The 13939-nt window shown below is 43.0% G+C and overlaps 2 protein-coding genes across 2 annotated transcripts in view; one reads left to right on the top strand and one right to left on the bottom strand.

Moving 5' to 3' along the window:
* Positions 1–13939, top strand: part of LOC150053734 (scavenger receptor cysteine-rich domain-containing protein DMBT1-like) — a 160458-nt gene that overhangs the window by 71389 nt on the left and 75130 nt on the right. The window lies entirely within an intron of this gene.
* C15H10orf120 (chromosome 15 C10orf120 homolog) lies at positions 4825–6510 on the bottom strand. The gene is made up of 3 exons (XM_090345686.1): positions 6264–6510; positions 6062–6137; positions 4825–5586 (listed from the first exon to the last, which is right to left on the bottom strand). Exons 1-3 carry the CDS (start codon positions 6461–6463, stop codon positions 4891–4893), a joined length of 972 nt encoding a protein of 323 aa, XP_090201812.1. The 5' UTR covers positions 6464–6510; the 3' UTR covers positions 4825–4890.

The raw sequence follows: 13939 nt of genomic DNA, 5'->3' as shown, positions 1-13939 counted from the left end.
CAGGAGTACAGGTGCAAGGTCAGCCTGACTCCACACGCAGATCCCAACAAGATAACTGGCCCATTCTGTTCTTGATACCTGTGTAACTTTAAGTGAATCCTTTCATCTGGCGTTATCTCGTTTTCCTCATAAGCATTTATTATTAAAGTCAGAACATGTACACAACATTCAGAACATGTACAGCATTCGTAATTTGAGATGGGTGTATGGTTGCACCAGGGTGAAGGGGAAGACTCACTGTGACGGAGCCCTCTTTAAGTGAAGGATTATATTCCGAGGCCATCTTCAAGGCTGAGTTGTTGCCTTCCAGGTCATGTCACAGTGTTAGCACACGATGCATAGCAACTGAGTGATGCCGTATGTTTGAATCCAGGCCATATGGCTCCAACTCTTTAATTCAGATGAAATTTTCATCAGGGGTAAGATTTTTATCAATGACATGGTTCTGGTCTCTGAACAAGAAATTGCATTCAATTTACCTCACCATTCAACTGATCAGTCGTGCTATTACAGACCTAACAGGAAGAGACAGGCTAGCATGAAAGGAACTGAGTTTTTTGATTGTGGGTCCAGTTGTGGTGGGGACATTGTACTTTGAATTGAATCAGAGAAAGGAAATGGAAGTAGGGATGGAGCCAGTGCTTGGGTGCTGGCAGACTCAGTCTCATTCAGTGTCTCCTCTTCTCTGTTCAGCTCCAGTCTTCTGTACTCCACGTCCTCTCCACAGTGAGCTCATTGTCTACCCTCTGCCTGACTTGTCATTAACTCCAGCTTCATGTCATTTTTCTATGTAGGTCACTTTTCAGTGGCAATGTCTTTACTTGCCAGGAGAAAATGTAAGTTTGTTATTATTATTTTAACCTTTCTAGCTCCTTACGTGCCTTGGGGTTGCAGTCTGTATGGCTCACAGGGAGAAATATGTGTGAGGGGGGCACATTCATGGCCCCCAAAATACCAACGGCTGTAACAACTCAACATCCTTTGTAGTTTTCAAGGTCCATTCCAATGCCCTCTACCCTCCACCTGGCGAGTCCCTCAGCCCCTGCACGCCCCTATCTAGCATCAGAAGTTGGAATGCAGGGAAGGATGCGGTGCCTCTTCATAATCTGTGTTATAGGAAGGCAGAGCCTCCTCTGAATGCACCGAGTCTTCTGCAAAGCTGACGGCAGCTCCATCACGAGAAAGCGAAATGAGAGTGCCATCACCATAGGGACAAGGACAGCACAAAGACGTGACTGGAGGCAAGAAGTCGCCTTGCAATAGAGTTGACTTTACCATGTTTATTTTTCTTATGATGAGTTCTGTGCAAAATAGAGTATGATTGATCCTAGAACACCTCTATGGTAGACACAGTCGTATTGACAATACTGAACCCCTTCCCTGAGCCCTGTTAATGTTGAGGGACCGGAGGGGGAAGGAAATCTACCCTTCATTTGTGTTCCAAGGAATGGCTCATCATGAAAAGCCAGGCTTCCCTGTGGCTTCTAGAAGACCAAGATGTTTACTCCCCACTCTTCCTGGTTTTTTTCTACAGCAACCTAGACATAGTCTCAAACACACCACCTCTGTTTTTTTCCTCTTAAATGATCAGCATTTTAGGTTCCCAGAATGAACTGGCCTAACTAAGCTTTAGTGAGGCTGCCTCCCTCCCTGTGGATTCCTGAATCCTGCTTCACATCTCAGAGCAACACCAATAAGTGGAGGAATGCCCATGAAAATTCTTCTAGAAATCAGCTGACTGTGGGGAAGCACATTCCTGAAAACATCTGAGGACACAACCTGCTCACCCTTTCCTCACCTCAGTTCTTCAGCCTCTGCCCTCCTCCCTGGAAAACCTTCCAGGAAAGCTTCACTCTCCTGACCTCCAGATAGTCACCAGTCCTGTGACTAGAGCTTCCCACTTGTTGCTCTCATCCACTCAAATAAAAATAGTCCTTTAGCTAAGTCAGAATTTGGTTCCTTGATTTGGAAGTCTTACTATCACCAAGTCAGAGCCAAGGGCTTCACAGAAAGTTATCATGAAGCTCTTAGCATGTACCGTGCCTGGAATTTCATCCTTAGTAACACACACACACACACACACACACACACACACACACACACACACACACACACACCAAAACAAAAACAAATCACACGGTATGCATGTCTGAGTTCTTTAAAACGGCTCTGAAAAGGGACAGATATTTAAAATGTGTACATTGTTAGTGTTTATCTCTTAAATGTACAGATTAGGAAGTGGAACAGTCTCGTCAAGCCAGTGTTCATGATTATATATGTAGTCAACCTTCCATTAAAATCTTCACTTCTGCTTTGCTTATGATACTTATTGGCTACAGTGTATTAAGTTTCTACTATGTAAAAAGAAAATTTTCTTCAATATTTATGGAGAAGAAAAACAATTGAATGCACTTTGTTTTTTACTTCTTTGAGCACAGAATTGAAATGTCTTAGATGTCTAATATTCAAACATTCTACTTAGAAATGGATGGCTTTTAACAATTGTTCTTCAGAGCCAGCAAGGTGGCTGAGGAGGCTGAGATCTGAGGATTGCAGTTCAGAGCCAGCCTGGGCACTAAAGAACTTGAGACTCTTATCTCCAATTAACCACTAGAAAATGGAAGTGAAGCTGTGGCTCCAGGATAGGGCGGTAGCCTTGTGCTGAAGAGCTCAGGGACAATGCCCAGGCCCAGGGATAGGGCAGAGCCCTGAGCTGAAGAGCTCAGGGACAGCACGCAGGCCCCAGAGTTCAAGCCCCATGACCCACATTAATTAATTAATTAATTTTAAAAAACCAAATGTTCTTCAGCTCATGTCCAGCCTCTTTCTACAGGAACACATCTGTGGCACCTTTGGGAAGCATCTCTTCTCAATGAGATGCAAGTTCAGTGTTTCAGTGAACCTACATAACAGCTCTTGTCTGACATGGCTGGCCCAACAGATAGGTGGCCCATATAATGCAGTACGATTGCATCTAGAACAGTAATGCTATTCTAAAGAGCGGTAATGGCTCAGGTGAACACCCCAACAGTTAGCTTTATATCTATATTTCTACACAAAATCAATATAACTCAATCTGCCTACTTTCAAGTTGACTACACATGGGAAGAAATCCTTTGTTACAATGGTAAATATTTTGGGGGCCACAATATATAATTTGGGTTCATTGTCACAACCTGGTTTTAACTTCAGTGCCCTTATATGAGTCTTATTTCAAAAAGAAAAAAAGAGGGCTGGGAGTTTGGCCTAGTGGTAGAGTGCTTGCCTAGCGGCACAAAGACCCAGGTTCGATTCCTCGGCACCACATATATAGAAAAAAGCCAGAAGTGGTGCTGAGGCTCAAGTGGTAGAGCTATAGACTTGAGAAAACTCAAGGACACTTCTCAGGCTCTGAACTCAAGCCCAGGACTGGCAAAAAAAGAAGTTTACATTTTGAGGTACTGAAGATTTGAATTTCAGAAACGCACAATTCATAATAATTTTACTTGACTTAAAAAAAACGACAACATGGGCTATTGGGTAGAGTTGTGAGTTATGGGAGTTCTTGGAGAAATAACTTACTTTAGTTTATGTGATGGATGGAGGTGGTTTTGACTAAGAGGTAACTGTGAATATTGAAAGCAATGACTGCTAGAGGTGATCTTGACGTAGGCCTGTGAGGTATTACACACCTTGCTCTTATTAAACTGCATGCTTCACTATCCACTCCTGATTTCCCTGGAATGATCTCATTCACTAACATCTCTGTGAGGTAGGCCTAACCTTCATTTAAGGAATCTTCAGCTGAGTCATGTCTAGGACGCAGCTGAGATTGCACAGCTTGTCCCTTAATGAAGGAGGTTCACCCAGAGCTGTCTGTCACAGCCACAGCCCAGGCTCTTGATGACATACAGCAAGCTGTTTCAGAGCCCTTGTCATCACCACATCAGAGCCCTCATGTCAGGATCTCACTGCCAACACTTACTTGAGCCCTAAAGCCACTTCAACACTTCCTTAGCTATCTGCATCTTCCTTCTTATTATGAAGTCATGATGGAGAGGCAACATTAGTAATTAAGATCCAGACAAAAGCCATTTTCTGGCTCATGGCTAGCAAGCAAAACCAGCAGCATTTGACAAATTCACACCAGTGAGATGGATGTGTCTTGTGAATTTATGGTTATTCCAGAAATGGTAACATTGTGGAAAGACAGAAGGATGTCCACCTATGTGTCTGACATACCTCACCGAGCCTCAGTTTCAGCAAGTCTTGAATGCTTTCTGTTACCTTCTGTGAACCAGCCTGGGCCAGCCGGCTGCAGAAAGGAAATGAGTGGTCCAGGCATCTCTACTGACCAGGAGAGGACTAATGGCTCCCACAGGAAGATATACCAGCTGACCTGCAGGTGGTGCTCGCGCATGTGAAGCTCTGCAGACCCGCGGAGGCCCCAGCACTGGGCCTGCCTAAATTCCTACCCGCAGAATCACAAGCCCATGTAAAGGTTTTTTTTGTTGTTGTTTGTTTGTTTTTTTAAGCCCCTTCCTTTGGGGTGATTGGTTTTATAGAAATTAATAATAGATACTATATCCAAGGAGAAAGAGGAGACAGAGGCCTACTCTCAGTGGGAACAGGTGAGATCGAGGAGGCCTGAGCTGTTGGTGAGAGTGGGAGCTGAGAACCAAGAGTTGCCAGAAACCAGGAAGCCTTTTCAATGAAGGCTCACTCTGAAAACCACCGGAGCTAGAGCAGAGGAAGCTAAACCCCCAAAGAAGACAGAGGAGGAAGGAGAATGAGCCACACTGCCCCCAAAGAAATAAAGGTCAAGACACTTGGAGGAAACAAATCTTTTTTTTCCCCTTTTTTAATATGGATCCAAAGCACTCTTATGTAATGTTCTTTGCAGGCACTCTCTTACCTCGGTTGGTAAGTTTTGGTGACATGTCCGGGGGTGAATCCCTGAGCTATGAAACCTTGCCGCATGAGCAGCAGATCTCCAGGGAAATCAGCTAAGGGGAAGAGATTTCGATTTGTTTGGCCTGTGATGCACCGTTCTTTTTTCTTTTTGAGGAATGGCTTGCAATCATTTCGATGGAATTTTATGCGCTTTTTTGGTTCTTCTGACTTAAAAGTGACATCTACTTTTATTTCTCTTCTTTCTACGGGTTTGCATTCTGCCTGCTCCTTCTCCCCCTGCTTGGCATTATGAGAGTAATCTTTGTAGTAGTGATTCTCCTCTTCCCTGGAAGAGGAGGCCAGAAGGCCCAGGCCTGCTCCAGATGGAATTGTAGAGTTTCTGAACTTTTCAAAGTATACCCTGTCTTTCTCATTTTGTTGGGTCCGTGCCAGTTGCATCCTTTCTATGTGCTTGCTGACGTTGGCTTTCTCTCGCTCAGGCATTTTACATTCTTCTGCAGGTATGATCACCTTTGCTGTCCATATTTTTTCTATAGGTTTGCACATAATGCAAGGAGAGGAGAGTTCTTTACATTCTGTCACTTGGTTGAACTCTGAAGATATGGACTGCATTTTCTTCATTATGCTCCGTTCTTCATACTCTTTACCAGCCAAAAGCCTTCTTGCGGCTACTGTGTGAACACCGCCTAGACGCTGACAACAAACAAGATTGTTAAAAATCTTACTACCCTGGGCCAGGTAGTTATGCTACAGGCTTGTTCTCTTTCCTTTGCTGAGAGTGTTTGAGTCTCTGGTAGTGGGAAAGAGGACAGACCTTGAAAGTCATAAAATCCTGTGTTCAAATCCTGACTTCTGTCTTATCTCCTATGAACTTGAATTTTATTGACCTGACAGACATACTGTCTGACCATGCATGTGAATGTAACAAGTGCAAGAAAAGAATAGCTCAAAAAATAACAAGGTCATTGTATCACCCATTATCATTTATGCTTTATTCTAACCAGAACTTTTAAATGAGAATATTTTTCTGTGTGAGTGTGGAATCCACCATTAGAATTGGCCAGTTTGAGCTCACTGTTAAGACTGTTTTGTAAGGTGGATTTAAACCTGGGGCTTCCTCTAGTTTAACTGGCAAGCTTCAGAGGGCCCTATGTATGTGTAAACTTACTTGAATCTCTTTTTCCAAAGGGGAGTATTTCCCAAAGGCAATGCGTGGGTCTGATCTGGAGAAATTAGTCCATATCCTGGAAAGCAGAAAGGAGAGTAGGTAGTTTAGAATTCTGGACAAAAATCTTTCTACTTTTCCATTTTGGAGTGAGAAACTCATATGGAATGGCCCTACATGGACCAGAAGCCCAGATTGCACTCACCTCATTGGTGACACAAGACACAGGTTATCTTGGCAAGACGGGAGCTCTTCATATGAGGGCAAACAGATGACACTGAAATTTCTGTCCAATTTTCTATTCATACTTGATATTCCCCCTGTAGTGGTCCTTTCCTGGGCCTTCAGGTACCCAGCTCTTGATGTCACCATTCCCTGACAGCCTTTCCCCAACTCTCTGGTCATACTCTGGCACAGGAGGTGTTGATACTTGGAGTTTGTTCCCAAGATAGTTTAATGGGATCTCAAAGGGCACTCATGAGCACTGACTGCATCACAAGCTGTCTGTCTGGAAACTATTGTGAGGTCTGCGTTTTGGGCCTCCAGTGTCTCTTGGGGTGAAGTTGGCACCTGTACCACACTCTGATAGGTTGGGTCTAGAGGAAGAGCTAGGCAGAGAGGGAGGCTGGGAAGTGATCTGAGTGCTCAGTTCTTACAGGACAAACGAAAAGAGTTTTCAGCCACCTAAAATCTCTCTTTCTGGCAGGCCCTTTTCTCTTCAACCTTACCTTGAGTGCTGCTTTATCTGTAGCTTTGGAATCAACTACAGCTATATCTGGAGTACCTGTCTTCTCCTTGCCCATCTGCTTGCCAATCGGAGCCCAGCTTGAGATTTCTGCCTCCTCGGAACACCTCCTTACCGAATAAACCAACTCTCTGTCATTTCTCATAGCACGTTCAGTATCATGTACCAGAATCCTCTCTCCATTAAAAACCAGTGCCACTGGCATCTCACTCCTTCCTATGTAGTTGCTTAGCATTGGTCTTGGGGTCAGACTCAGCTAGGTGTTTCCTGAGTCTCAGGTCAGAGGTGAGTTGAGGAATGTTGTTGGTTGGGATGGATTTGACCCAACATCTGTGAAAACTAATTTGGCAATATATATGCAGTGTGTGTGTGTGTGTGTGTGTGTGTGTGTGTGTGTGTGTGTGTGTGTGTAGGCTCAATGACAGTTACAAAGTCAAAGATGTAAAATTTAGCTAATGTAACCTCATTTGGATAACGATGGCAAGCTCATGGTGGTGGTGGTGAATGTTGGGGTGGGTGGCTCACGCCTGTATTCTAGCTACAAGCTAGAAGGCTGAGGTCTGGGGAATCACAGGTCAAAGCCAGCCCAAGCAGGAAAGTTGGTAAGACAAGAGTCTTATCTAATTAAGCACGAAAAAAGGTAGAAGTAGAACTGTGGCTCAAGTGATAGAGTGCTATCCTCGAGCAGAAAGTTCAGAGACAGCACCCAGATCCCGAGATTAAGCCTCACTAGCTGCACAAAGACAAAACAAACAACCAAAAATTATCTGGTGATGGTGATTTGGACAGAGTTTTGGTTAGCTATATGTGAAATATTGCATAGAATGGAAGACTACATTGGGAAAAATACAAATGGAAAAGAATGTGTCTACACTTTCAGTTGCAGAAACTCTTGCAGTTGCCTGAAAAAGAAATTGGCAGATAAAGAAGTGGAAGACAAGTGACCTTCATCTCATATATTGTTATATGGCCTGAATTTAAAACTACCTGAATGTATTAAATACTTGGAAAAAAATGAACTGAAAAAACGAACGAGCAGCTCATGGCAAAGGACCGCATGGAGTCTTTGACATATACTGTTCCTGCAACTTCTTTGATTCTGTCAGAAACCCTCAATAGAAATGTTTAGATATTGCCAGGGATTCAAACCCAGGCAACCATCTGAAATACAGAAGTGATATTCCCTCCTGTCCAGAAAAAAGTAGTTTCCTCACCGGCTATGAGCCTGGAGAGCAGAAGGAAACCCGGAAGCAGTGAAGAAAATGACTGCCATATTGCAGCATTGGATTTCCCATTTGTTGCATCTTAGTTCTGATTTGGAGAACACTCCAAATGTTTAATAGTTACAAATTGCTTTGGTTCTTTTGTTGTAGAAGGTTGGGGGGTTTTCTTGTTTTGTTTTGTTTTGTTACGTCTAGATGGGAACTTATTTACTTTCAGCATTCTGAATACTTCAGATCTTTCTTTTAAGGATCCTGTTGAGAAACTGACTAGTGTTTTGGAGTTACCTGCATGGGTGACTTGGTATTTCTTTCTTACTGGTTCCAATATCTTCCCATGTTCTCCATTGTTAGTATTGTAGCTCTGTGATGCAGAGGTCCTCTTCTGGTCTTCTGTGCGTGGATGGGTATATCTCTCACTGTCTGGGAAGCTTTGTGCTATTACCTAATTGAAGGGACACATCCCTTTAACTATCACCTCTTATCTCTCTGCTATGCCTAGATTTGTAATTTTGGTGTTAGTGGAGTCCTGTAGCTCTTGTAGGCTTTCTTATTTTTTCATTCTCTTTGCCTTCTGATTTTCCAGTTGTATCTACTTACTTTTTTGAACTCTGAAGCCCTGTCTTGCATTTGATCTACTGTATTGGATGGGCTTTCAACTGGATTTTTCATGTCTTTTGATGTAAATGGAAAAGGGAAAAGCTTACCATAGAAAAGCTTTGAAGTTTCAGTTTGATACTTTTTTTTTTTTAGGATTTCTGTTTCTAGACTGAGTTCTCTTTTATGTCCTACATTGACTTACTTATTTCAATTAGATGCTTGTTGTGTCTTCTTTAAGCTATTTTTGCTTTTCATTTATATATTATGAGTTGACAAAGATGTTTATTTGAATTTTTTTCATTTAGATTTTTGTTTGATGGGCTTCAAAAGCAAAATTCATATATTTGCTTGCCTTTTCTTTGGTCTCATGGGGCGTTTCTATTGTCATCTGTCACTGATACTTGTTATTATAATCTTTCATGTGAGCTTAGTATGTGTGACCTCTTCCATGTCATTGTCCTTCCCATCTTTGGGATTGCTGATGTCAACAAAAAAGAAGACAGAATAAATATCCAGTAGCATCGTTTTTAAGCGAGATACATGAAAAATACAAAGGAAAAAAGTGACAACATAAGAGATAAAAGAAAAGAATGTATGTCTTCTGCAGCAAAATGTATGTGCTTTTCTCATCTCTGTGTCCCCTCTAGCTCCTGGCTTTACCATGGACAGCCCAGTGCAGTGTTCCATGGTCAGCGATGGCTCTGGACCAGGGACACCCAATCCTGTGCATTCGTCGATGTGGTCTGGATCTGGTCTGTTCTCATGAGGTTCTGTGAGCAGAAAGCACTCTGTCATTCTTGGAGCCTGCTTAGGAAATCAGGCCTCTTCCCACCAGTTACTGTGCCTCAGCAGAAGTTTTCTTTGTCTTGGGATAATGAATCAGACCCCAAAAGCTGAGCTTCTGCCAGTCACTACCCGAAGGGTTCCTTTGTCTTAATGATGGCTATGGGGAGAGTTGTCGCTCACCAACCCACCAACCCATGGCCACTTGTTGAGCCTTTTGTCCACTCTGCCAAGTTTTCTGCATTTTCACAGTAACCCTCAGGGGGTAACAATGGGTATGGGGTAAGGGTAGGGTCTTGTGAAGTTATTTGCACTCCTCAGTCAGGTTCCAGGTGTAGGGTTCTTTAATCAGTGTGCTGAACAGAATAACTCCCCAAGGGACACAATCTTGTCTCCTTGTTCTGCTTGAGCATGGCACCGATATCAGGATCAAACCAGTTCAATCCACTTGTTACTTTCCCTCTTGCATTTTTACCCCCCAAAGTGGGGCACAGACAGGAAGCTACTAATGGTGCAGGAAAGGATCCCAATCTTCTGTTTACACATATTCTGTTTACAGAATAGTCAGTGTGGGTAGCTCTTATTAAAGCAGATTAAAGCAGAACAGAAAAAGAATAAAGAGAAACCAAGTTCTGGGGGTAAATCTGATCTGCCTGTCAATTCTGTCTTCCTGTGAGCTGTTTTTACTAATCCAGCCACATCCTTTTACACACACACACACACACACACACACACTTGTTAAGGAGGAATTGGTAGGTATGAAGGATGAGAACTCTGGAGAGAGAGCTGAGTTTGGGGAACTGGAAGCAATTTGGTTTGCAGGTGGAATGGGGGTGGAGAGAAGTGGAAGTGGAGGAAAGGGCTAGGAGAAAAGAGGCTGCCAGAGACGGAAGGCTTCAGAAGACTGGTAGGCGATCTCCTAGAGGACAGTCAGTCCTGCATAACTAAGGAAGGAAGTGGCAAGCTGAATACTCTCATTTTTTTAAAATCAACTTTATTAAGGCAGACTTTACAAGCCATGAAGTTCGCTAATTTAAGCAGTTAATGAGTGAAATTTACCAGTCATCCAACTGGCATCATATTTCAATTTTAGATATTTCTATTACCTCATAAAATCCCTTATGCCATTTTACAGTTAATTCTCAAGCATCTATTAGTATTGTTTATGTCTCTGCTGATTTTTTTTAAAAAAATTTTCATTTTAAAGTGATACTTTTGTTCCTTGGCTTCCTGGGTCAGAGTAAGTAGGTTAATTCGTTATCCCCCTGTCATTTTGAGAGGGACCTCTAGATCCATGCTTATGAAACCTGTCCTTTTCCCATGAAGACAGAAGTACTGACCTAAGCTTGTAGAGGTCCTGGGTTTTCCCACACACATAGCTATAGAGCCTCTTAACTTTCTGTAGGCTGACACCGTTCTGAGACGCCATCAGATTATGGAGGAAGGGTGTTGACTGTGGTTTCCCTTATCTTTAAGCAACAACTTCCTGAATCAGCCTTGTACAAAGATGGCGCCAGGCAAGCCAGATATGATTCTGTTGGTCCCACCACAACCAGACCAGGCAGGAGACTGGGGAGCGGATATTCTTCTTGTACTTGGAATGTTCCTTCCCACACAGCAGTCATTGCAAAGTCTATGCATAAATCAAGAAGGATAGAAGGCACTCCCTCTTGTCCCATCTGGCCTCTTCCCGCCACCTGCCCAAAGAAGGTGTTTATTCTGGGTTCAGGTTGCTATAAGTCTTATGAGAGCTTTGGAAAGATAAAGGGAGAAGAGGCTTAAGACATAGCGGAGAAGAAATGATGAGGAATACTGTATTAAAATCAGTTTACAAGAAGAAAGACTTTTCCAAAGAGAGTAAGTCTCCCACACCCCATCTCCTATGCAAGAAAGCATTGCAAATTAGAACAGTGTTGCATTTACAGGATCTGTGTTTCAGATGATCTCATCAAAATCTGTAGAAGATTCTGGAAGGTGAAGACGACTAGGGAGAAAAAACTAGAGAAGCTGTTACTGCCTGGGTAATGCAAGGGAAGGGAAGGTCAGCCCCTGGTCACCAGTGAGCCTGCACTGAAACCAGGCCCTGCCCCTCTCAGTAACTGTGTCAGAGCTAACTCTCAATCTCCCCCAGCAGATCTGATTGTAGCCTTTGGCAGACAAAGAAACCAGTGTACTAAGTGGAAGTTCCAATGATTTGCCCAAGGTCACAGAATTTTAAATTAGAGAAATTAAAACAAAACAGATCCCTACCAATCTCAATATAATCTGAGGTTTGATTCCCCAGGAAATGGTGTGATGACTGAGCGACGCCGATTGGTCTGATAAGAAGATTTAAATGGAATATAAGGAGGAGATTCCTGCAAGGATAGCCAAAGGTTTAGCAGCTCCTACTGCCCTCACCCTTAAATGACAGGCTTAGTTTGAAATAAAGAACATCACTAAAATTAATAATCACAATAACTAGAATTTATTAAATATTTACTACAAGCAGGTACCAGTTTATGAGCTGTACAAACATTAACTCTTTTAAATGTAAACTCATAAAACAAGACAAAAGTTCATAGAAGTCATATCTGCTAACAAACTGGTGACATCTTTCCTTATCTATCACAATAGCAACAGGTGCCATAAGAAATATTGGAGCCTAGTACAGGAGGGAGCAGAGGCTGTGCTGCCTTTATGCTTTCTGTTGGGGAGATGTGGGTCATGGAAGGGACTGGAGCTCCTGGGGGGGTCACAGCTGCCCTTGGTCACTCCTTGTCCATCAGTAGAAAGATCTGTAATCTGTTCCAATGAACCCTCTGTGATCTGTAATAATTAAATATCGGCCCCAAAGGCAGGAATCAAATCATGATCCACCTCCTCCTTTTTCTGTGATCTCCATGATTCTTGGAGTAGAGAACCTTCTACACGTTTCATAAAATTCAGGGTGTATCCTCCCAGCCACCCCACCCTCCTTATCTATTTCTTTCAGCATGGAGTTGCGCTATGATCTCCATGTGGAAGTGGAGCGACCCTGTGCAGCTTCCCAAGCGAATCTGTTCCACACACGGGGTGAGTCACTTCTGAAGGCCCTGGGTATATCACTGACCATAAAAGGCCCATACAAAGACCTAACCTGTCTCTGAACTTTCTCCACAGACTGCCCCCTCTCCCCTCAGGAGTTCACCTACAGATAGAGTTATGTTTTCCAAGAAGGCTGAACCTAATTGAGCATGCAGGAAAATATCAGCTGGGTTATGATATGCAAACCTGACACCATCTTATCTTAAAACCCTGGTTGGCAAGCCCTCTCCAAAGAATACTAGTGCTCACATGAGTGGAAAGGAGGGAATTACAGTAGATTTCATTGGAGATCTAGCTCCAAAGAGAGTGCATTTTCTTTCTCCCTTCCTTCCTTCCTTCCTTCCTCCCTTCCTTCCTTCCTTCCTTCCTTCCTTCCTTCCTTCCTTCCTTCCTTCCTTCCTTCCTTTTTTTGCTAGTCCTGGGGCTTGAATTCTGAATTCTGTGTATGTAGTACTGGGGAATTGAACCCAGGGTTTTGTGCATACTAAGTGAGCACTCTACCACTGGGCCATGTTCCTGGCCCCAAAAGTGCATTTTCATGAGAGGTCAGTTATGTGCCTTGCAATAGTGTTCTGAGGAAATCCCTGTTTGGTTAATGCCAGGAAGCAGAAATGGTCCACAGAACTCTTATGTGGATTGGGCAGCACTCTGCCTCTTTTTCATTCAAGAGTCCAACAATTCTTTTGGTAGCAATTGTTTTGTCAACATTTTTAATAGCCATAGGAAGATAGGAGAGAGAGAGAGAGAGAGAGAGAGAGAGAGAGAGAGAGAGAGAGAGAGAGAGAGAGAGAGAGAGAGAGAGAGAGAGAGAGAGAAAGAGAAAGAGAGAGAGAAAGAGAGAGAGAGAAGAAGAAGAAGAAGAAGAAGAAGAAGAAGAAGAAGAAGAAGAAGAAGGAGGAGGAGGAGGAGGAGGAGGAGGAGGAGGAGGAGGAGGAGGAGGAAAGGAAGAGGAGGAGGAGGAGGAGGAGAGGAGAGAGAATGGGAGAGAGTGCTCTATCTGTAGAGCAAACCCTATAGTGTCTGCTTGGCTCATTGCCTACTCCCTACTATATCCCACCCTTTCAGTCTCAGCCCCAAGGCCTTGTAGTCCTTACAGCTTTTGCTGTAAGGGCTGAATTTGGAGATTTATCAAGATTGTCACAGGAGATCACTGTATTAAAGTAACAATTTAGGAGTTCAGCTTGCTTTCACTGTTACTTTACCAATTGGTCATTGGATCTATTAGATGTGTCTATCCAATTTTGCTGCTATGTCAAGTAATGAAAGTTTAAAATTCCCAGGAGGCCCACATTTCATGTTCATAAAATTATCCATTTGTTAACTTATATGAGAGAAATAGAGTATTTCAAAGTCATCTTTTGTCCTGAGAGGGTTAAAAATTTTAATACGTTATTGAAAAAAACCAATAAAGACAGAGCTAGTCTTTAAACACTTGCCTCCTGAAATGGAGTTACCCTGTGCTTCCCA

This window comes from Megascapheus bottae, chromosome 15 (assembly GCF_031878675.1).
Source record: "Megascapheus bottae isolate mThoBot1 chromosome 15, mThoBot2.hap1, whole genome shotgun sequence".
In the NCBI taxonomy this organism is placed as follows: Eukaryota; Metazoa; Chordata; class Mammalia; order Rodentia; family Geomyidae; genus Megascapheus; species Megascapheus bottae.
This window is presented reverse-complemented; position numbering and strand designations above follow the sequence as displayed.

What these genes read in the sequence shown, in the direction of transcription:
- C15H10orf120 (XM_090345686.1), bottom strand. Translation starts at nt 6,463, where the DNA reads ATGACCAGAGAGTTGGGGAAAGGCTGTCAGGGAATGGTGACATCAAGA. An exon ending in TGTCTTGTGTCACCAATGAG is followed by an intron (nt 6,138 to 6,263) that starts GTGAGTGCAATC and finishes TCTGCTTTCCAG; the next exon opens with GATATGGACTAATTTCTCCA. An exon ending in CTTTGGAAAAAGAGATTCAA is followed by an intron (nt 5,587 to 6,061) that starts GTAAGTTTACAC and finishes GTTTGTTGTCAG; the next exon opens with CGTCTAGGCGGTGTTCACAC.